The sequence below is a fragment of the Chaetodon auriga genome, chromosome 2 (genome assembly GCF_051107435.1).
Source record: "Chaetodon auriga isolate fChaAug3 chromosome 2, fChaAug3.hap1, whole genome shotgun sequence".
Classification (NCBI taxonomy): domain Eukaryota; kingdom Metazoa; phylum Chordata; class Actinopteri; order Chaetodontiformes; family Chaetodontidae; genus Chaetodon; species Chaetodon auriga.
The window spans coordinates 3,280,487-3,303,806 of NC_135075.1; the positions used below are offsets into that span (position 1 = coordinate 3,280,487).

Sequence of the window (23,320 nt, forward strand, 5' to 3'; positions counted from 1 at the left end):
GACAAATAGACTTGTTACAGAGAAGTCAATAAACAGAAAACAACACTATGTTACAGTTTCACACAAAATGCATCCAACATTTCATGAGCAGAATACCAACAGAACCGACTGAGACAATAAAAGTCATGTAGCCTTTTGCAAACATTAAAGGACCAGAGAGCCAATGCTGCCTCCTGCCCTGTCATTCCTCACCAGAACAGGTATTCCAAGTGGCTGTAGAAATGAATGCCATGGTGAATGCAAACATTCCCCACACTGTATGGTGAATCTGGATCTGTTGTACCATGATATACTATGACTTTATTCAAGTTATAAAACGCTTACATAGAGAAATTTCAAGATCTGCTATTATTTTGAAATGCTTCCATTAGGAATGAACTAACATGTCGAATAAATATACCACTGTCTGAAAACATGTCAGAAACTGTGCAGGAACTTGCAGCATCATAACAGAGCTATTGTTAAAAATGAGGAAGCTCGAGAGGGAGGGGCCGCGGGGGGTGGAGGTGTGGAGAGTCCTAACCTGATGCTGACGCAAAACATGGGAAACGAAACTTAAGCCAAGCAGACTGTCCCCGCTCATTATAGAGAGGTCCGTGAGAGCTGAGATGCCCCAGATGTGCTCCGGTTCATGGTGAGTGCACGCGATGCGACACGTTCACACCGACTGATGTCGATCAGCCAAGTCTCGTGATAGCGTCCAATAACACGCAGGACCTCAGCCAATCTGCGCGTGAAGATCAGCCCAACGCACGGTAATTATCAGAATTGTTGTTGTTATTACCACAGTTATTATTATCCTTAGCTGCAGTAGTTAAGCTGGTAGTGGTAACATTAGTTTTAGCAATATTTTCGAAATAGCCTCGTAAAGCTCACTGACAGCTGTGGACATGGGTGTAGACTCTACACAGCACAATGTTATTTTGAATCAAACAAACAAACATTTGGGTTTTAAATGTCTGGATTGTTGTTGAATTGCTGGACATGTGTCTTAATATTAATATTCTACAATTCTAAACCTAGTTTTAATATGACTTCATGGTCAGCCTCTGACTTTATTCTGAGTTTGTTTAGCAGCCTCTGACATGACTGTAACTGTGCCATCTAGTGGACTTAAGATGGAAGCTGGTCCAGATCTGCTTAAAAACATCTGTCGGCGTTCCGGATTTTTAAGGAAACAACTGACGTGTGATCTTTAATGATCGTTCATAACAACTTACTTTTGTTACAGTGACAACATCTTGTGACCTCAGAGTTTGATCTCTTATGGGGAGAGAGAGAATCTAGTCCCATAGTCCTCCCAGTTTCTGATTGGGACCAATTGTTTGTCAGAGTGGTGTTTTTACACTGCATTTGATTTGACAACAAGCTTCTTCTGTGAAATTCACTGTGTCAAAACAATTTTGAAAACAGACATCGTTCCCCAGTCAAACTGGGCCCAACCTGAATTTAACATGTGACCTGTACCCTGATATCCTATCTGGAAAAGATAAGATAAGTTTATTGATCCCACACCAGGGAAGTTAAGTTGTTACGGCCAGCAAGCATTAAAAAAGCAAAAACAGTGGCACAGGTATAAAGATACCGAATAGGAAAACAAATATTTATACGTACATTATGTACAGATTGTACAAATACTAAATACCATAAAAATTGAGTCTATGTATGTGCACAGTATGACACTTTATAAAAAATACTGTTGCCAATGTGGATAATAAATACAGTGTGATTGCACAGTTGAGAAAAAATATACAACAACTTTGAAATTGCATCAGTAGTAGTGGATAATGTGAGTGTGTATCAGCATTGATAACAGTGGTGCAAAACAAAAAGTTGGTTTATGATGCAGAAATGGGAAAGACAGCATCACCACAGTGCTACATTACATGATGCTGCCATTAAACAGGGAATGAAGGACCTGCGGTAGCGTTCTTTCTTACACACTGGATGCAGCAGTCTGTTACTGATGGAGCTGCTTCGGCCCCCCACCATCTCATGCAGGGGGTGGATGGGTTGTCTATGATTGATGTCAGCTTGGCTAACATCCCCCTCTCACCCACCTCCTCGATGGTGTCCAGAGGGCAGTCCAGGACAGAGCCAGCTCTCCTGACCAGTTTGTTCAGTCTTCGGTCTAACAGATCACATGTTAATTCCAGGTTTAACTGAGGTCCGCTTGTCTTAAGCTTAACTGGTGACCATAGCAACAAGCACACTTTGTGTCCTTCCTGGAAGTCTAGACATTGATTTTTAAGGCCATACTGTTGAAAATGTTCTGCAAATAAACAAAAAAGTGGCACAAAAATATTATTGGAAAAAGGTTTTCATGGCTTTTTGAATATACTGAGTACACTTCATGCTCTCTTCTCTGTTGTTTTCTTTTTCAGACAACCCAAGCTGGACATCTCTCAGACTTTGGCCTTCAGCTTGCCATATAGTTAATACAAACGAAATCTGTCAGAGATCCCTTACGTAGTGTCGTAGTTAATCAAACTTGAAACCAAATCTGGTTTTATTGTGACGTAGTACAGTACTTTTCAGGGGAATTGCTCAAGCTCGGAGCTGCTGGGCCTTTACATGTTTTCCTACATTCAGCTGCTGACTTCAGCATTATGAATGTATCACAATGTCAGCTAGTGGGTCCAAACTAGCTCCTCTTTTTTCAACACACGACCTCAAACTTGTATGTACTCAATGCTCTGTCAAGGAGAAAGAAATTACTTACAAGTTAAAATCAGTCCACCATCAGTGTACACGCAATCTCCTCCTCTGCAAAGTCAAAGGTGGCAACATATGGAGGCCTATTTCAAGGCGCCCTACGTTTCCAAACCCGAGTCGTTATGAGGTTTGTTGCTTCTTTGTAGAAGGCTCTGGTTGCACATACCACAAGAACCGGTGCACCTTTGCTAAAAGCAGTGAGGAAGCTGCTGTGTGGACATTTGAAAAGCATCATGGATTAGACCATGTCCTTCTCTGTCATCTTACAGCGCAGTCTGAGAGAGAATCTGATCAGTCTGACGATTCTGAACCTCGAGGTGACATCTTGGCGACTCTAGATTTGAAGGTTGTGTGTGATCTGTGTTCTACCAGGGAGAAGGAAATAACATATGCAGTTCATTTAGTCACTCACAAGTGCAGTAGAAATCTGCTTTTGGCCAAAACCAAGGCCTCTGACCAGTGGAGGCCTGTCTCTGAGCGGCCTACATGTGGACAGTTTGGTCGAAATGTTCTTTACCAAAAGTGTAACTTCTTTGTTGAGGGCTCTGGATGTACACAACATTTACAGGGATGCACTTATGCCAGAAGCTATGAAGAGGCCACTGTATGGAACTATGTTAGAGACAAAAACATTGATAAGGATGAATTAATAAAACTTCTAATTGAGTCTGAGCCCGTTTCAGTAACACCAGAAAGCGCAGCTGAAAGCATACTCCAACAGTTCTCAGGTGAATTCATCGAGTTCTGCAAAGACTGCTTTCATGATCGTCCACAAAAACTTGCAGCTAAAAAGTGGAATGCGACTTGCTCAGCAGATGCAGCGCACACCTGGGATCCAGTCTTAGTTTATCACCTGTCAGAGAATAGTGGGAAGCACATCTATAGCCAGGTGCGCCCTCTTCGTCAAAATTGTCAGTTTAAGTACTGCAGTCATGTCAGGCAAGGCAAACCCTGCTGGCATGAGGCTGGCCACTGCCAGTCTGCCCAGAGCGAGGTGGAGATGGCCGTGTGGAAAGCGGAACACAGTGGGCTCTCCGTTAGACCTCATCTCCTTCAGCTGAGCCGACGGGAGCAGACAGAGTCCAGACAGGTCACCATGTACTGCAAAGTTTGTTGCTTGACCCTGTCCTCCCCAGAGAGCTTCTACAAGCACTGCTCCTCTTTGGACCATGCCCAGTTACTGTCTGAGGACACCACCACCAGGTGGAGAGAACGACAGCCTCCACACAACATCCGAGCTGAGTTTTGGCTGTGTGAGAGGTAAACAACTCTACTATCCCTTACATGTTTTACAACTACACTGTAGATTCATGCAGGTTCTTTATCATGGCTTTGTCCCACTATGTGAACAATCAGAATCAGAATCAGATATACTTTATTGATCCTGGGGGAAATTGTTTCCTAAAACATTGAAAGTATAACTCACTCGTTTTTACCAACAATGCCTCACATTTCCACACCTGCATGTAGTTGTATGGGGCTCTTACACTTTTTTCTGTTTTTTCCTGTTTAAAGGCTTGTGATACTCTCTTTTTGTTATTGTCAATAAATCCCATGAAAAGGCCAAGAGCAACAATGTGTTAGTCAGTCTCTCAGTACTTTTGGACTTTCCCATTCTGTGCTTCAAGCCCATACATTCCCACTGAAAACATGAATCTGAATAAGTGTGTGTGTCCTGAATGTGAAACTCTCAGTAATTTCCTACAACAGCTAGATGTTCTAGGTTTTTATTTATTGATTTATTTTTTAATGAAATCTCAAATGGAATGAAAAAGTGCATTTGTTCGAGACTATTTTCAATGGCGAATTCATCCACATTTGGTGCTCTGCTGAGGGATTTGATGACAATCAGCATTCTTAAAGAACATCGCCAGCCTTATTTTTTGTTTTTGTTGTGTCCCAACTCCATACAACACACTAATCTTAAAAACTGAATATTTAGTTTGTTCAATGTGTAAAATAGCAAAATTACACCCATACACTCAAAGATGTAAGCATGCATAATGCTGTATGGTGTTGATGGACACTATTGTCCAACAATGAATACACAATGGAACTGGAAGAGCGCCTCATAGTTCATAATGAATTCAACCTAATGGTGTATGGTGGTGATATATGGAAGATTTAAAATGCTTAATGAAAAGAAATCCAACATGAAATACAAGTGAAATACAATACAGGTTTGTCTGTTAAACAGTTAAATGTATTTTCTTTTTACTCAGGCTTATGAATTTATTGTGTCAAAAATAAATGGAAACATCTTTTAAAGGACAGCTATTTCGTTTTTTGTATAAAAAACCTGATTGAATTGTTTTTCAAACAAATCAAATCACAATACAGAAAACAAAGTGCATTTGTGTCCAGCAGAGAGCAACATAAACATACCAATACTAAAAGCAAAGCCCTGTCATTAGTTTGAAGGTGCAGGGGAACTTTCTCTGTTGTGATAGGGAGATGCATTGTCCATATGAAAAAAGGAAACAATCAACTGTCCAATCACAATGTGAGCATGGGACCATGGGTGAAGCTTAGTCTCTGATGGCAGCGATGACGGACAAACGTTCACATTAACCGTTAACAGTCTGTGTTGTGATTTGATTTTGATGTGACGTGGAATAACAAAAATAAGTAGTACATCTAAATGAGGATAAATTTTCCATCTTACAGTTTTTAATGTTTTTAAGTGGTGGTTTAATTGACATGTGCTATTTATTATACTGTTGAAGTTGCCTTTTCATCCTAGACCACAAACATGCGAGTACGGCAACAAGTGCCCAAAAGCTCATTCAGTTGAAGAACTGCAGGAGTGGATGATGCGTGCTGCAGAAGAGAAAGAGATCAGACATAACATTGATGCCCAGGGTCTTATGTCCTACAATGAAAGACTTTTGGAGGAATACAGAAATAGCAGCAACGAAGTGTACATTGTGAGTACAATCTTTTGGGCCATCATTTCATTCTTTTGAAGACTGTTTATTTTTCACGATGGCCCAGTTCTCAGTGAACTGAGAGGCACATCATGTTCTCATAGAGTCTTTGAATCTAGCCTTCATTGCATACCAGCTTGTCTCAAGGTCATAGCAAACTTATCACTCCCCTAAAGAAAAAATTATAGTACTGTCAGTCCAAAGACACACACAAACAAGACAGTATATACACACTGTAGTACATTATTCACATCAGACAAAACATAGAACTGAAATGGAAACAGGAGTAGGTGTTTCCATCAAGCGCTACCTTATGTAATTTTGCTTCATTTAATAAAATACATTGGAGATACTTGACTGGATGTATTGCAGGTACATTGTAGCCTAGCAGACACTAATCTCTGGGTGCTGACAGAATGAATAGCTATTTCGGCCTCCAAAAGATTCGCAACACTGTGGAATGCTCCCTTAACTATTTTTTACTTTATTACATTTAGAAAAATTAGCTGTTCATCATGTACAGACAGATCAATAACTGGATATTAGTTTAGTATAATAAATCATTATACAATTTTGTAACTTCTAACAAAGGGAGTTGGTTTGTTGACTGAACATGTTTTGGTTTTTTTGGTTTTTTTTTAACATTACTAATGGACAGTGAATCAACTTAATGTTTAGTTTCACCATCCTAATCATAGTATTTTGATTCTCTGTTTCAAATGTTAAACAGATATCAGAGGAAGTTGATGATGTCAGCATCTCATGCGATGAAGATTTAACTCTGGAGTGTGAACAGATCAATGCAACACTGCAGTGGAACTTCCAAGTTGAAACAGAGGTAAGATTTTTACAGTAAAGCATGGAAGTTGGTTGCTTTTCCTGTGTGAAATGTCAAAAAGTCCAGCTGTTGAATATTTAACCTCGTACAACATCACCAAAAATGGCAGTGTCACCTGTGTGATTTGAGTGGCCCAAGAACATGCCCAATTGTCTTAAAGTTGCCAGTTAACAAAAAAAAAATTCTATGGGAGAGGGTAAATAGATACAGTCTCACAAAAGGGCTGCTCAGTTCAAATGCCAATGTTTAAAATACCCTTTTACATTTGTGAGGTGAACCGTGAACATTTGAATCTAAGCAATGACCCTCACAACCAGCTGTTACCACAACACATATGCACAAATAAGTACAGACAACTTTCCGTCTGTCCAGTGCATCCAGCATTTATTTGAGCTCAGACGGCAATGGGGCCATTGTTTCACTTTGACAGTGGTTTAACAGCAGTCTAGTTCTTGTAGGGAACAGCTCAGAGCTAACTTAATTGAAGAAACGGTAAATCCAAAACTTCCTTCTGCGGGTTAAATGAGATGGCCAGATATGTGCACAGCCAATCTGTTTCAGAATCCAAAGGCATTCAGTGAATACAAACAGTCTGTTGCTCATCCAGCAAGTTAATGGACTGTTGCCTAAGCTTATTAAAATACAAATGTTTGATTAGGAAGAGTACACCTACTCTATCAACTGTGAAGTGGGGCAGGAAGTGTTAATGCTTATACCCTTCATGATGTCATGGCCTTGTCACAGGGATTCCCCTGAGTTCTTGTGCAATGGAAAACTAGAATTTGGATTCAAGCCAAATCTTGCACTCAGGTGTGATTTGCAAGGCCCGGTGGAATTTTGGCAGTATTCCTTTGTTCTTTGTCTAGGCTTCAGTTTTTTTAACATGTGGGCCCCTGTTCAGGCTTTTGGTTTTACATGCAGGCCAGTCCTTGTTCATCCACACGGTGAGGTCCCAAGAGAACCACATCTCAGCTAAGCGTATACGATTCCTTCAAAAAAGCTCAGTGATAATGAATGTTATTTCACAAAATTTCCCTTTGTTGCACATTAGACCCGTGGTTTCCCATACATCAGAGAGTTTTAATGCTTGTAATCTACGGAGAGATAGTAAGAGGAAGATTTAAAAGAGCAGAACTTAACAGAGCTGAAATGGAGGCTGGGGCCAACTCTGCACCACATGCCCCTGCTGTCCATCTCTGCTGTCCACCAGGAAGAATGGATTTCCTGTGGCATTCTGTGTTGTATCATGGTGGTAACACTATACTATTGAAGGTGCTCCTATGTGTGACCATTGCATTGTGGTGAGGATGAGAGTCATTGTCCCAGATGCTCCCTAATTTGAGCAGTATCCTCCTATATTATTTGGCACCACCACCAAATAATCTACCTGTGCCACCTGTGCTCAACCTCTTTTCCCTTGTTGATGCAGCTCACAAATGCAGAGTCATCATAGAACTTTTGGAATTGGTAAGACTTGGAGTTGCGTGTGGAGTAGAGGATGTAGGCAATGAACAGAAAGCATCTCCTGTGGAGCCCCCATGTTGCTCACCAAAGTGTCAAATATGGAGCCCGACAGTCTAACACACTGTGATGGACCACTCAGGTAGACCACAATTCAGGGGTACAAGGAAAGAAAAAGAAAAGGCAGAAATGGCTGGATGGAGGCACAAAGACACAGAGCATTATGTACACTGGTAGCATAACTTGTCATAAAATGATCATGCAATGAGACAGCATGAGTGATATAACTGAGAAAGACTTAATGCTGTAAAGCTGTGTTTAACCATTAGCCAAGCTACTCTGTTCTGTTACTTTTCTTGGCATCAGTGTAGCGTTCACACAATCTTCTTAAAGTTGTTCTTTCTTTCAATTTCCAGAAATGATTTTATTTTGTCATAGTATGCTCAATCGCCACTTTTCTCTATATACAGAGACAGCTTGTGCATGTGGCACTGCTGAAGCAAGAACCAGGAGCTTCATTCACACTTCGTGACATTGGTTCTGTGACCCATGGTCCTTGCATCTACTCCTCAGGTGAACACTTTCTCAGTGATGACATGACCTATGGCATCACTGTGTCTTTCACATCCACCTACCCAGGCCTGTATGAACAGTGGTTAGTGCTAGATTTTGACATGAGACCAGTGCTCTTGAGGAAACTCAGAGTAAGAGTGAGCCAGCGGTCATTGGAGGACACTGAAGAACAAACTGTGAATCATGGAGCCACCTTTCAAAGTGTTGAGCGTTGGCATCGAGGGAACAGGATTATCATCCCGTGTTTGTCAAGGACAGAAGAACAGGAGGAGCTGTTAAAGGAGTACAAACCTCCTCAGATTAGCTTTCTGTGTAAATCCACATACAACAGCCAAACACCTCTGAATAAAGAAAACTACAAAGAAAGAATGCACCACTTCCTGTACAGTGAGGAACAGGCAGAGGATCAGGTTGTTTCAAGGTAATAAGCTTATCTCTATCTTTTTCTTGTCATGACATGCTTGGAACATGCACGTATTTACAAAACAATGCCTAAGCTTCTTTTCTTATTTTCTTTAGACTGAATGTTTGTGGAGAAATTACAACGCTGGATACATTGAACAGTACACAGTTTGGCATGCTGATGGCTCCTCGGGGACAAGTATTCTGTGCTGTCTCGTTTCCTTGTAATCTTACACCAGACACCCCTGAGGGACAGGTACTAAAACGAAGCATCCAGTCTGGCCTGATAGCCCCTTCATCTTCAAGTGGTCACAAATCCAAAGTCTATGAAGCCATCATTCTGCAAGACAAAACAAGTAACAAAATGTATTTGCAACTGTCGAAAAAGTGTTGCGCTGATCTTGCACTCAAAAGCAATGAATCGTATCATATGGAGGTGCAGTTTCAGCTGAACCGTCACAGCTTCTGCACCATGCACAAGGCTGTAGACCTCCTTCCTGATACAAAATTAGTGCTACCAGACCTTAAAAACTGTGGAGTTCCTGTGAATAACACCCACAATGAGAAGCTAAATACAAAGCAGCAGTCAGCAGTTGACTTTATCACAGGGAATTCCAGTGGTCAAAAATTTGTAGCACCACTCCTCATTTATGGACCATTTGGAACCGGGAAAACATTCACCCTTGCTACAGCAGCCAGAGAGCTTTGTAACCAGCCTGACAACAGAGTGCTAATTTGCACCCACACCAACAGGTAATAACACTATTGAAAGCTTATTTAATGAAATATTGTCAGTTTTTAAATGTTCTGTTACATTCAAAGTGTTAATCTAGGCTAAGGTCTCTGAAGTTGTAATATAACAACACCAACATGTACTTTTTCCCTTGACATTTTTTGCTTCCTTTCAGTTCTGCAGACCTGTATGTCAGAGATCACTTCCATCCATTCATCAACAAAAAAAATGATGGAATGAGGCCAATTAGAATAAAAGCAAACAAACAAGGGAGTGCTTTGTTTGCTACGGATGAAATTACTTTGAAATACTGTTTTCTGTCTGAGGACAGACAGAACTTTCTACTACCAACAAAAGCCACCCTAGATCACCACAAGATAGTCATAACCACCACATCAATGGCAAGACATTTTCACGACCTAAAGCTCCCAGAGGGATACTTCACTCACATACTAATTGATGAAGCCTCTCAGATGCTAGAATGTGAAGCCTTGATGGCCCTTGGTCTTGCTGGGCCAAACACCAGAGTTGTTTTGGCTGGAGATCACATGCAAATGGGACCCAAGCTTTTCTCAGTTGATGATCATCACCGTTCAAATCACACACTCCTTAATCGCTTGTTCCACTACTATCAAGGCCAAAAGTGTGATGCTGCCCAGAGCAGTAGAATCATATTCAGTGAAAACTACCGCTCAACCAAAGAAATTGTGGAGTTTGTGTCCACCCATTTCTATGTTGGTAAGAATGATATTATCAAAGCTACTGGAAATATTCCAGCTCCCACAAATGGCCATGCCCTAAAGTTTCACCATGTTAGGGGAGAGTGCCTCTTGGACACTGTTTCTATGTCTTGGTTTAACAAAGAAGAGGTTGCCAAAGTGGTTCAAGAAGTGAAAGAAATTCTCGAACACTGGCCATTGACCTGGGGGACCAAGGACCAAAGCTCAATTTGTGTTCTATCAGAGGGAATTCAGGTACGTTAAAACTTTGCAGTCACAAAACTGAAAAAAAAAAGAAAAAATTAATTCAACCAATGAAACAGTGAAGATTTCTGCATCAGTGTATTAGCACCTTCATTGTTAGGTTTGGTTGGTTTCAGAGTTGTAATTATCCCAGTTTTTTCTTATGGTTTGTAGGTTCGACACATTAGGACAGCGCTTTTGAGAAGAGGCCTTGCGAAAGTCCATGTTGAGAATCTTGCAAATGTGCAAGGTAATATTAATTTAAGATTTAAGAACTCCTATATGATTATCCCATTATTAGTCACAAATGATGGTTAAACAATAGCTGTGCATCTGTCTATTCAAACACCATACTTGCATTACCTTTCATATGTTTTATTGTAATTTCACATCATAAATGTTTTAATGTGTTAACAGGCAAACAGTTCAGGGCAGTTGTAATCACAGCTGTGCAAACACGTGACAGCCTAAAAACATCTCACCTGCCTGGACTGGAGCTATTCAATGATGCCCGCGTGTTAAACACTGCGATGACTAGGGCCCAGTCCCATGTGGTTGTGGTTGGAGATGCTGCTGCCCTGTGTTGCTTTGGGAAATGCTCAGGAGTCTGGAAGAGCTACACGGACCATTGTATCAACAACAATAGTGCTGCTCCACAACATTTCACCAAAGATTTCTTTGAAAAAGATGCTATGGAAACTGCAAGGTTTCAAAAGTCTGAACAGGTGGACGAGAGCAACACTCTCAGTGATGCAATTCTTCAAGAGTTGAAAGATGAATATGAACAGCTAAAAACAGAATACAGTTCGGACGAAGACAGTTTGAAACATGAAGACTTTGATCACCACAAGTCCAGATCACTGTCTCATGTTTCTCATGTTGACACAGATCTTTTGGAGCTATGTAAAAAACAACCAGAGATATACAAGAAAGGAAAGTTGGTCAGGGAGACATACAACAGAGGTTATGTCATACCTTTTCAAAACCCCACCAAGCGTATAAGCATTAAGGGAAGGAGAAACCTGAGCATGGTCTTCACTGGAGATGAAGTGGTCATAGAAACAGCAAGGGTAGTCAGCATCACTAAGGAAGCAGAATCAGCCCGTGTACTTGTGTGCGTGCTAGAGGATGAGGATCACAGCAAACCAAGACACAATTCTGAAGACAAATTTGTCAGAAGGACAATGATGCCCATTACAAAATCTGCGCCCAAAATATGTATACTGATCATCAAGGAAAGACGTAACTTCATTCCAATATGGGAGCAAAGTAATGGACAGTGGACAGTTGCAGCATATGAACGTCTCAATGAAAAGCTCAAGCAGAACAATGTATTTGTGGTGCAAGTGATAAGCTGGAAAAAACATTGTCGTTATCCATTGGGGAGAGTCATAGACATACTTCCGGTAGGAAGATCGTTGGCTGATGGACTAAGGATCCTGAATGAAGAATTTAAAGTTGAACCCACTACATGTACATCAGAAGAGGTTTTTTCCTGGGCAGATGAAGACGGGGCAAACAGACAGAACATATGCAATGTGATCACTTTCACTGTTGATCCAGAAGGAGCAAAAGACTTGGATGATGCCATCAGTGTCAGGGAAATTGGCGACCAATATGAGTTGGGAGTCCACATTGCAGATGTGGCCAGCTTTGTGAGTCCAGGTGGTGAATTGGATGAGAACGCAAAACAACGTGGTACTACATATTACTGCGGTGGGGAAAACCCCGTTCATATGTTCCCTCAAGATTTGAGCACCGGACATTTCAGTCTTCTGTTGGGTCAAGAGTGCAGAGTGGTTTCACTAATGTTCAAAGTAAACAAGCAAACACATGAGATCATTGGCAAGCCCAAATTCCAGCTGTCACTGATCAAGTCCAATGCACAGTTGTCTTATGAAAAGGCAGAGAACATGATCTCCAAAAGATATGGAGAGGGACATAAATTTGACACAGTAGAAGACTGTGTCACAGTGGCTTATTGTTTTGCAAAAGCTCAAAGGAAGATTAGACTTGTGGATTGGGCTTATTCTCAACCTGATAATCAGAGATTGCCCGGAAAACGCAAAGCCAATCTCATGATTGAAGAGCTGAGTGTGTTATTCAATACACTCGCATCTGAGACCTTGATTGGCTCTGAAAAAACCAGATATTACACACCCCTTCGCTGTCAGGCAAAACCAGATCCTGAAAAAGTGGAAGAATTAAGAAAGAGTAAATGTGCAGGATTAATACCACTGTCTTTCCATGTGCGGCACAAAGTTGACCATGATGAACAAGCTCCAAACGGTGAAAATTTCTGCATACTTACAGAAGTTTGGAAAGATATCCAATCAGCTGCCACTGCAAGTGATATAGACAAAATGGTGGACCTGATTGCTGCAGATGACATCCACCCTATGCTCCAGCCACTCATTGATCAGTTCAGAAGGTGCTCTAGTAAGGCTTATGTCATTCGTTCCAACTCCTCTCCCAAAGCAGGGGTAGGGCATTATTCTCTGAACGTAAGATCTTACACACAAGCATCCTCACCCATACGGCGATACATGGACCTCATCTTGCAGAGACTTTTGCACTCTTTCATATGCAACAGGGATGTCCAATACACCCGAACAGAGATTTCAACTCTGTGCACTCAATTTGAGCACAGCATGAAGAATGCAAAAGACTATGAACAAAAGGCTGAGCAGTTCTCCTATGCAGTGAGCACGAAAAGACAAAGTTCTTCAAAGTTAGCCTTTGTTGTGTGTGCGGATCCCAACAGAGATTGTTTTGTAGTGTCATTTCCTTTTAACAAGAATGTGTTTGCAGAGACTTTATCAATTATGTACAAAGATTTACAGTTGTGGGACCAACCATTGTACAATGAAGCAAATCATTGCATCACTCTTACATGGAAAAAGCGGATCTACGCAGTTGACAACATGCAAATCTACCAAGAGTTGAACATTCCAGACAGTGGTCCCTGTGTTGAGCTTCCACTGACAATATGGAAAGCCACTGTTGAAGCAATTGACGAAGAAAACTGGGATCACGCAAAGTTTCTCCTAATGGATGTTAATACAAAGCAAGTGGAAAAACAAAACATTCTGCCACAATCATCTGAGATGCCTCATCCCAAGACTAACACTTGCACATCCAAAGAGCAAGAGGGACCAAAGGTAGAAGTGGGACATGAGGTTGACATGAACCTCCAGCTGCAAACAGGTGACACCCTTCAGGTCCAAATGACGTCGGAGGTAAAAAGAGGTTATCTCATGCCTGCTATTCAGTTGGTGCGCATTAAACCAAAGTTTGAGATTTGTGTGGACCATATCCAAAGCCCTATCACATGCTTCTCCAGATCCGCAGATGATCCATCAAGGATTCATTATCGTGATATGGAGGAGTATATACGAATCTGGAAACCGCTGTGTGAGATGGAATCTGCTGCAACTGCAGTGGATGAAAGTGACAGCATAATCATCGAGAACCTGGTGGTAAACTTCAATCAAGAACAGGAGGGAACACTAACAGGAAGCTTCGTCTTACCTCAGGCACAGCTCAATGAATGGGCCATTGAATGTAACCTATCAAAATGCTTATTGTGCATACGGAAAAGAGGTTTAACGTTGACTTCAAACCTGGAACATTCCGCACTGGTGGACCCAAGAGAGTTTACATGGGTGGCTCATGCTGTCACAACAAGAAAAGTAGAGGAAAGTAAAAACTCTCCAAATGAAGAAACAAAAGTGGAATTCTGTGTCAATCACCTGCCGATGGAGACCATTCCTGATTGTGTCTTTCAGAAAAACACTTCTTTCACAGTTGAAATAATCCCAAAGCTCCTGCCTGACATGTAAGTGTAGTTCACTTTGACCATACCAATGCAACATTGCTTATAGTTTGACTTTTAAATATTTTCCATCTCACATTTTTCTTGCAATAATATGTAAGGTTTTTTTGTTTTTGTTTTGTTTTTTGTAGCCGTAAAGAAAATGCTGTGGTCAACATTAGATCTGCATGTGATCTCGTCAAGACTATAGCACTTGGACAACACATTCCAAAAGAGGGTATGTCCATTAGTCAGTTACTAGTTAGTACTAGTTGCATAGAGTTTAATTATTTGTACCTGTGTGAGTCATGCATGAAATTAAAAACACAGAAAAATACATTGTATATTCCCGTAGCATCTTTTAGATTTGATTAACTTGTTACCTCTTTTGCTTGCAAAAACAATTTGTCATTTTGTCTTTGCAGTGAAAACAGGGCACACCATGAGGAAAGAGCTACCAAATGGACTGCCAAAGCTTAATCCCAGTCAGCATGTTGCTGTGGATAAAGCTCTAGATAATACCTTCACAGTCATACAGGGACCACCAGGTGAGAGCTGGAGCTTTAACTCTGATGCTTCATATTTTCTGCAGAAAGGCTTAAGCCATTTTCCCATTTGCCTCTTAGGAACTGGAAAGACAATAGTAGGCGCGTACATTGTATACCGTTTCTTGGAGCTGAACTCTAAGAAACAAAGGAAGTTTGTTGACCCCCAGGATGTGAACAAGAAAGAAGTTATTCTCTACTGCGGCCCATCCAACAAGTCTGTTGATGTTGTTGCAGGCAAGTTCTTTTGTTTCTCTACTAAAATTTCAACTGCATTTCTTTCTGTTACTATAACTTATGTGTGTGTGTTTTACTTTTGTAACACAGACTACCTGTTAAAGTTTGGGGACAGCCTAAGGCCCCTGAGGGTCTACAGCCAACAAGTGGAGATGCTTGATTACCCTTATCCAGACTGCACCCTTCACTTTTTCCAGAGAGCTCTACGCCAGGAACCTGCCAAACCAGCACTCAGGTACTGTACTCACACCAGCTGATGAGACTCCGTTTTGAATTTTTTCCCTTCATGAACTAACACTGCAATTTTTTACATGGTTTTAGGAGCATCACTCTACATCACCGCATGCGAGAGGACCAAAACCCCCATTCGGGTGAAATAAAAGATTTTGACCAACGCATTAAACTGTCCCTGGAGAAAAAAGAAAAGCTCCCATCCATTCAACTTGCCCTCAAGGAAAAAGAAGAGTTGCTACGCATTCAGCTTGCCCTTAAAGACACAGCAGAGCTCCAACACATCAAACTTGCCTTTGACGAAATAGCAGAACTCCGACGGATCCTGCTTGCCCTTGAGGAAAAAAAAGAGCTCAGACGCATTCAACTTGCCCTTGAGGAAAAAGAAAAGCGCCTATGCATTCAACTTGGTCTTGAAGAAAAAGCAGAGCTCCGACACATTCAACTTGCCCTTGAGGAAATAGAAGAACTGCGATGCATTAAATTAACCTATGAGAAAATAGAAGAGCTGACCCCTGAACAAGTGAAAAAGTAAGTTAAGTTGATTTTACTTTTTGTTTTATTTGTTTTAATCTAATATTATAGTTCAGCGATCTTGTCTGATTTGTTTGCTACATGAGACAGCCACAGTTTTTCAGGTTGGAAAACTTGTATGTTCTCTCAAGACAGGAAAACTGTCACTGTATGAGGAGTCAAGCTTTCATTAGCTAACCTTGCTGCATAGTCAACAATTGCTTTCACATTAAAACACTTATTGTGAAACACCTAGAGGAAATTTTTCAGTAGTGTCAACAGAAGGTAAGCATTATCATTAGTTTATGGCAGCAAACAATTGGGCTCTTGCTTTGACAGTGCTGGTAAATATTGATAAATAGGGCATTGTTATGCACAGAGTATTGACATGTAAATGATTTCAAAGGGGGATAAGGATACTTGTGCACATTCACTACTGAAAATCTGGTGATGTGGCTAAAATCACATGTCTACAACTGACTACTGCGGTGGTTTCACTTTAACAGCAGAATAAAAATGACCAAAGCAGAGAACACAGAGATGTACAAAAAATATAAACTCGTATTAAAGCATAGAGGTTTAATAGGCACAGGCACAGGTTTTACACACTGTACAGTGTGCAAACTATTGCTATGCTACTTTGCGACTCTTGTGCACTGCAATGTCCTCAACAATATCTTCTTGGTTGTACTTCTTTGTTTGAAGATTCTCAGGACATATGTGTCTAATTCTCTCTGTTCCACTATAACCAGTCCACTCAGCCCTCTGTCCTGCTGCACTCCTCACAGTTTCAAACATTATGAGCTGAATTAGGTCCTGGAGTTACAACTATGACAGAAATAGTCAAAAACAGCAGCAAGTAGCACACATCTCACTGAATGGGTAAGTTCCTCAGCAGTCTAGCAAACGTACAAGTCACCACTGGAGGAACCACCCTGAACATTTTAGCATTTAGACTTAAGCCAGACCCAGTGTACATCTGTCAGCCAGCCACCGAACATCTTGGTTATTTTGAATGTTTGATTTGGCTCATTTAGAGTGCCTGCCAGGTGGAGCAGTAAGTCAGTGATTCATGGAGATATATCAACTTTTTTTTTTTTTACAATGCCAAGGTACAGTAGAGTTAACTTTGACCCTTAATGACGTCATCCTGAATTTTAGTGCATTATTGTGCGTTGTTGTACTGCACCCCTCACATCCGATAATCATCTAGTGAACATACACATTCAACACGTATGCTTTTGAAAGTGTTTTGGACCAAAAACCAGCTGCTTTGTCTCTGCTGTAGCTGCTGATTTATCACCATTTGTTCCATTCTCACACAGGTTACAATTTTTCATGTGACTTTTATTTTTATTCTGTAATGGATGTAACTTGAAAAGCAACAAAATACTTTTACAGGAAGCACTTAAGTAAAATTAAAAATACTGCTAGTAAAAAATATTCCAAAAAGTACAAGTACACACATTCTCAGTAATGAGATTAAATGTAATTTGTTACTTCCACCTCTGGTAGTGTCCAAACTAGCCCCATTCAGGACTGTCCCATCCACTAGATGACAGACAGTACTGGAAGGGAAAAAATAAAACAAAAAAAGAAGAGTAAGTAAGCAATCGTTCAACATCACTTTGAACTTGAATCACAGCTCTAATGTTGTGGATTGTTTTTCCTCTAGATACAAAAAACTTCTCAGAGATGCTCGGACATATGAGCTTGAACAGCATGACATCATATTGTGCACATGTACGCAGTCTTCCACCCCAAGCTTGGTTAAGACAGTCAGCGCACGTCAGATCCTCATTGATGAATGTGGAATGGCCACTGAACCCCAGGCCCTGATTCCATTAGTCTGCAACAAACCAGAAAAGGTGAGCTTCTCATTTAACTTCAGTTTCCTGCTTGTCCATAATGCGCCTGTATATTCAACATCAATGTTGCTTTCCTTGTGCCTTGATTCATGAAAATTCTGCTGAAATTACACTGGTCAAAGCACAATGGCTTTGAAAGTTAGAATATCCTTTTTTTATTGCCTAATACTTAACAAACATGTAATGACTTTTCATATCATGTCTTGTTATACTGGGGTGACAAAGGCATCATGACATCTACTTGTCTTGTAGTTTCCATGGAAATTCATTATTGTCAACGGATCATTCCTAATTATAATTGTAACCACCCCAATCATTTCTCTAGTCCCTCTCTCAGGTAAACCTTCCCCTTGACCAACAGTCTGGTCCAACGCAAACCTCAGAAACTACTGGGCAAATTTCCATGAAATGTATTTCAAATATTGTCCACAGGGAATACTTCCTGTGTTTCTGATGTCCTCCTGGTCTGTTCCATTGTGCCCCAATCAGATTTTTCACTTGTGCACAAGAAGTATCAAAATATAATGGGCAGATTTGTTGAGCACATTCACACCCCCAGTAGGATCAAGCTTATCCATTTTGGACACAGGGTTCTCCAAGTGAGCATTGGCGGCTAAACTGCCACCTACTGACCTCCATCTGACTGGTTATTTTTACACCTGGCTGTCTTGAAATTAGAGGAGTTTGGGGCACTGGTTTCATCGCTGCTCAGTAACGCTTACTTGATGGTAGTCTCTCTAATTAAAATAGTTATTTTCTCTATCTTACGTCAATGTACGTTTCAGATTGTTTTGATCGGTGACCACAAACAGTTACGTCCCATTGTGAAGAATCCACGTGTGAGGAAGCTGGGGATGGCCAAGTCTCTGTTTGAGCGCTATTATACAATACACAAGAAGAGGACAGTAATGCTGGACACCCAGTACAGGATGGTGAGAGCAATAAATATACTATGCACACATACATACACACACACACACACACACACACACACACACATACATATATAGTCTATACTATGTATATTATACAGTGTATTTTATATTTATGTATTTGTACTTACTGTAGCAATATTGTATTATCACATTTCATTAGGTGTTTAATATTTTAAATTTTATTCAACAACTATCTGTGCCTTCATAGCATAAGGACATATGCAAGTTCCCATCAAATGAATATTATGAGGGACAGCTGAAGACTGGGGTGCAGCAGCCGAACAGTGTCTTCCGTGTTGACAACAAGACAATGCCAATCGTTTTTGGGGACATCGAAGGAAAGACCATCAGTCTGGTTGTCAGCACAGCCAAGGGCAATGAGAACTCCAAAGCAAACCATGAGGAGAGAACCAAAGTGGTACTGTATCGGACACCTTTGTGTTTCCTTATTGGTTTTAAACAGTAATATTAAAGTACAGGGTGAAATTTACTATTAGAGTGATTAACCTGAGTACTCAGTGGCATTAATTATCTTTGCTTTTGGTGTGGTTCTCTTGCAGATTGACATTGCTGAAAAGCTGGTGAAGAATGGTAAAATCAAACAGCAAAGTATTGTGATTCTGTCACCATATAATGCCCAAGTATCAGAAATCAAAGACGAGCTGAAGAAGAAGAACATGAATGGAATCACCGTCACCACCATCACTAAAAGCCAAGGTGACAGTGTACCTCTTTTATCTAATTAATGTGTTAACATGTAGCCAGTTGGTGTGGGTGATATGACCTAAAATTTATGTCATGTTATTTTTGTTTGTTTGTTTGTTAACAGTATTATCATATTACGGTATATATCACAGTTTTACAAAAATAAAAGGGATACTCAGAACGTGATTGGAAATTTGAAGGAACATAATTATCCCAAGAAAAAAAAATTAAATAAACAATGTTTGTATTGGCACCAAATTAGAATGAAAATGAGGCCTACATGTGTTTTGAGAGGAGTAGTAACTATAATGTAGGTTAATTAAAGAACGCAATGTGATTCATCCTCAGAGACAAGGTTTATATGAAGGAGCTATTGCTTAAACTGAATCACTAAAGATGTGCGAGCTGCCTACTTTTCTAGCTTGATCAATATCCAATATTCCTGATCAGCACTGTTTAGCAGTTTATAAATCCCTCTCCTCCTCTCATTCCAGCCTCGTCTTCGATTGACTGTGAAAATTTCTTATATTAGCTCCACCTAAACCCTGACAAAACAGAAATTCTTTCAATTGGTCCTGATAGCTTTTCCTCTGCAGCTGTTCAGCTTATTGTTCCCTTTCACTCTAACAACTCTGCCACTAAGAATCTTGGTGTCATCTTTGATCAGAACATGACTTCAGCCCAACATGTTACTAAGTTTGTTCAGTCCTGTTTTCTTCACTAAGAAATATCACAAAAAAAAATCAGATGTATGTTGTCATCTACAGAACTTGAAGTATTGATCCATGCTTTCATTTTGTCCCACCTTGATGATTGTAGTTCCCTCTGCACACGTCTCAGTCAAGCTGATCCTCTAATCTCAGCCCTTTCTCCATCCCCTGCTCAATGTATTTTTTTTTTCATGATTTAGAGACTTTTTCTGGCCACGTAAACAGCAGTGACTCAATCTGGTATTGCAGTGCATGCCAGAGGAAACCAAAGAAATACCTGCAATTTGTTTTTTTTAACGGTGGCTCGTGTGACATGGTGTGACACAACATTTTGTCCTCTAGGAAGTGAATGGCGTTACGTCATCATATCCACAGTGTGCTCTCTGCCAAGTGAAGAGATTGAGAGTGAACCAGACGGAGCTTGGCTGTCCAAACACCTGGGCTTTGTGGGCGATCCCAACCAAATAAATGTGGGCATCACCAGGGCCAAGGAGGGACTGTGCATCATTGGTAAGATACTGCAGCTCACCTCATATTTCTGCCTATGATCACGGCTCAAAACTCATGTGTAGCTTCACAAATCAAATGTTTCTGTCCTCTCAAAGGAAACCAAAAGCTGCTCAGCTGCAATGGAGCTTGGAAAAAACTCCTGGAGCACTACAAGCTTCACGGTGCACTGACAGATGCAGGCAAGATTTCAGTGCATTGTGCCTGATAGCTGATCTCTATCTCTGATTTTTAAGAGACTTGATTTCTAAAAGCAACAGATCAGAGACCCTATATCTATTGTTTTTTTCATTATTTTATTTTATTTCATTTTTTTCTATGATGCTGCAGTAACGTTTTATATATATTCTTTGTGCAGTTTATAGCAGATTTGGAGTTTTGATATTGTATTTGACACAGTTATTTTTGTTGCACTCTGATTTACATTTACCTTTATATTTAGTATGTGTGCTTTGTAAATAGGAAATCCTACAACTTTTGTATTAACTATGTAAAATTGTATTGTTAGATGTGTTCATTTGAAGTCTAAACTTTCAGGTTCAAAGTCTGAGTAGTCTGATTTTTTAGTTTTTTGTATTTTCTATTATTTTTACTAGAATTTTAAATGCATTCAAGTTGTAGGCTGAAATATACTTATCTTAACTTTGGACAGCTGACAAAAGACAGAGTTCAGCTCTTGCTGTTTGTATCTTTTAATTCATTTTTAGATTTTGTTGAAATGTAGAGAATAACCACATTGTTCCTGTTTACTGAGGAATGAGTCAGCATCTGTTTTCATTGTAGGGCACCTGGCCTTAACACTTGAACTGCCTTGCAGTCAGTGAGCCTAGTCTGTCGTTTTTTTTATGTTTGACCTCTCATTGTTTTTGATACCAGTACATGTTCTATGCTCAGGGATTAGCTTTGGCTAATAAATTAATTGATTGAATAAATTGTTAATAAAAATGTTTGTACTGTGAAAGTTTCATTGTTAAGCCCTACTACATTTTCAGGGATTTTAGTAAATGTATGTATGAATGTAAAAAAAAATATTAAAATGGATTTGTTCATGGTTTCTGAATTTTTTTTGTCTTAGACATGTTGAATGAAATTTTGAGGATTTCATCACATTTTGTATTAGAAAAAGATTGAGTATAGGTATGAGCTTGAAGTCTTCAAATAAACACCTAAAACAGTCAAAGGCACTTTCATGAAAAGGTGTGCTGCACAGAATTTCATCCCAAGTATAGGCTGTATTATAAAAATAGGGAAATAGCAATTTTGCCTTTCAAAGGATTGGCAGATAACAGCTATATTGTAACGGATGTGATAGGGACCCAAATGCAGTTCCACCAGTGCAAGGAGATTGCTTTGGGACTATAGTCTCTCAATTTAGCTGATGCGGCTGAGCACCAAAGAAGCAAAGGAAACTCATACAGTTTAGTCTCTTTAATATAATTCAGAGTTTGTTGAAATGTTTATGAACAATCACAGGCAAAGTCCCAGGAAGTGCAGGCGAAACTCTTAGTCAGAGACAGAAGGCTGATGTATTTACCAGGGAACAGGACATCAGACGTAGCCAAAGGCAGGCAGGTTTGGTAACAAGAGGCCAGCGCTATAATGAATGCTGGAGAGTCTCGCAAGGATACAAAGGATAATCTGACCATGACCGAATTTGTGAGAGCATCTTAAATACTGGGCTGATTGGGAATGAGGATCAGGTGAGTGGACTGGTGGGCATGGCTGGCAAGGAGAGTGAAAAGGAAATGGCAGCTGGTTAAGAGACTGAAGGCACCGTGACAGGTATATTAGATTTAAAGTCTCATAGTATCAAAATCATCTTAATAAGAGATGTTATGATAAATACAATCTTGAGCAGGAGCCCACATGACCAAACAATCTGTGGCTTCCTTCCCTTCCACTGGAGTCATAGTCAAACTCCATGCAAAGCTAGTTTTTGCCTTACTTATTATGTTATGATACTTAATTATATCAAAGGAAATGACAGATCTGTTTGTAACTTGCAATAGTGTGTCAGAAAACAATTAAAACCCAACAGACTCTTTTTCACCAGTCATTTTGACATGTCATAACAGGAAAAGCACAGGTGTGTTTGAACAGTGAATGCATCACTAGCCTCTATATCAGGCATGTCAAACTCATTCCACAAAGGGCCGAGTGGCTGAAGGTTTTCTGTCCAACCAAAGCAGCAGCAGCGGCACACCAGACTTGACTCATTTCATTAGCTGATCTCAGTCTTCAGACAGCTGATTCGTCAGACTGCGTGCTCTTGACTGGTTGGAGGAAAAACCTGCAGCCACACGGCCCTTTGTGGAATGAGTTTGACATGCCTGCTCTATATAGTTTGGAACTGGATCATGATTAACATTATTTGTTACACGTAGGTTTTTATGTCTGTGTAATATGTGCTGTGAAAAGATCTATTGGGTGTGATGACTCTCTTTAAAAAGTTCTTCTTTTTTACCCAACAAATGAAGGCAACAAGTACCAGCCAGTCAGAGGCAGAGTAAGGCAGGCCATACCTTCATAGTAGAATTCGTATTTAGCGTCCAGGTCATCAAATACCTAGGTTTTTGTGATGTTCTGTGGCTTCAAGATACTCATTAATGTCTGGGCCTAGTCCACACACACAGTAGTTTTGAAA

At 40.3% G+C, this 23,320-nt stretch overlaps 1 protein-coding gene across 1 annotated transcript; it reads left to right on the plus strand.

Moving 5' to 3' along the window:
• The first annotated feature begins 541 nt into the window (after nt 1-541).
• Nucleotides 542-21,730, plus strand: LOC143332558 (3'-5' exoribonuclease HELZ2-like). Its single transcript, XM_076750155.1, has 20 exons — nt 542-755; nt 2,385-3,975; nt 5,459-5,642; nt 6,373-6,480; nt 8,412-8,935; nt 9,034-9,669; nt 9,825-10,623; nt 10,786-10,861; nt 11,029-14,449; nt 14,578-14,663; nt 14,851-14,973; nt 15,052-15,207; nt 15,298-15,442; nt 15,529-15,969; nt 17,627-17,819; nt 18,605-18,751; nt 18,963-19,172; nt 19,315-19,471; nt 20,512-20,679; nt 20,775-21,730. The coding sequence occupies exons 2-20, from the start codon at nt 2,624-2,626 to the stop codon at nt 20,882-20,884; spliced, it is 9,036 nt and encodes a 3,011-aa protein (XP_076606270.1). The 5' UTR covers nt 542-755; nt 2,385-2,623; the 3' UTR covers nt 20,885-21,730.
• The last annotated feature ends 1,590 nt before the right edge of the window (nt 21,731-23,320 follow it).

Coding starts and splice junctions, on each gene's coding strand:
- LOC143332558 (XM_076750155.1), top strand. CDS start 2,624: ATGTCAGCTAGTGGGTCCAAACTAGCTCCTCTTTTTTCAACACACGAC. Junction 5,643..6,372: donor GCAGCAACGAAGTGTACATT/GTGAGTACAATC, acceptor AATGTTAAACAG/ATATCAGAGGAAGTTGATGA. Junction 9,670..9,824: donor ATTTGCACCCACACCAACAG/GTAATAACACTA, acceptor GCTTCCTTTCAG/TTCTGCAGACCTGTATGTCA.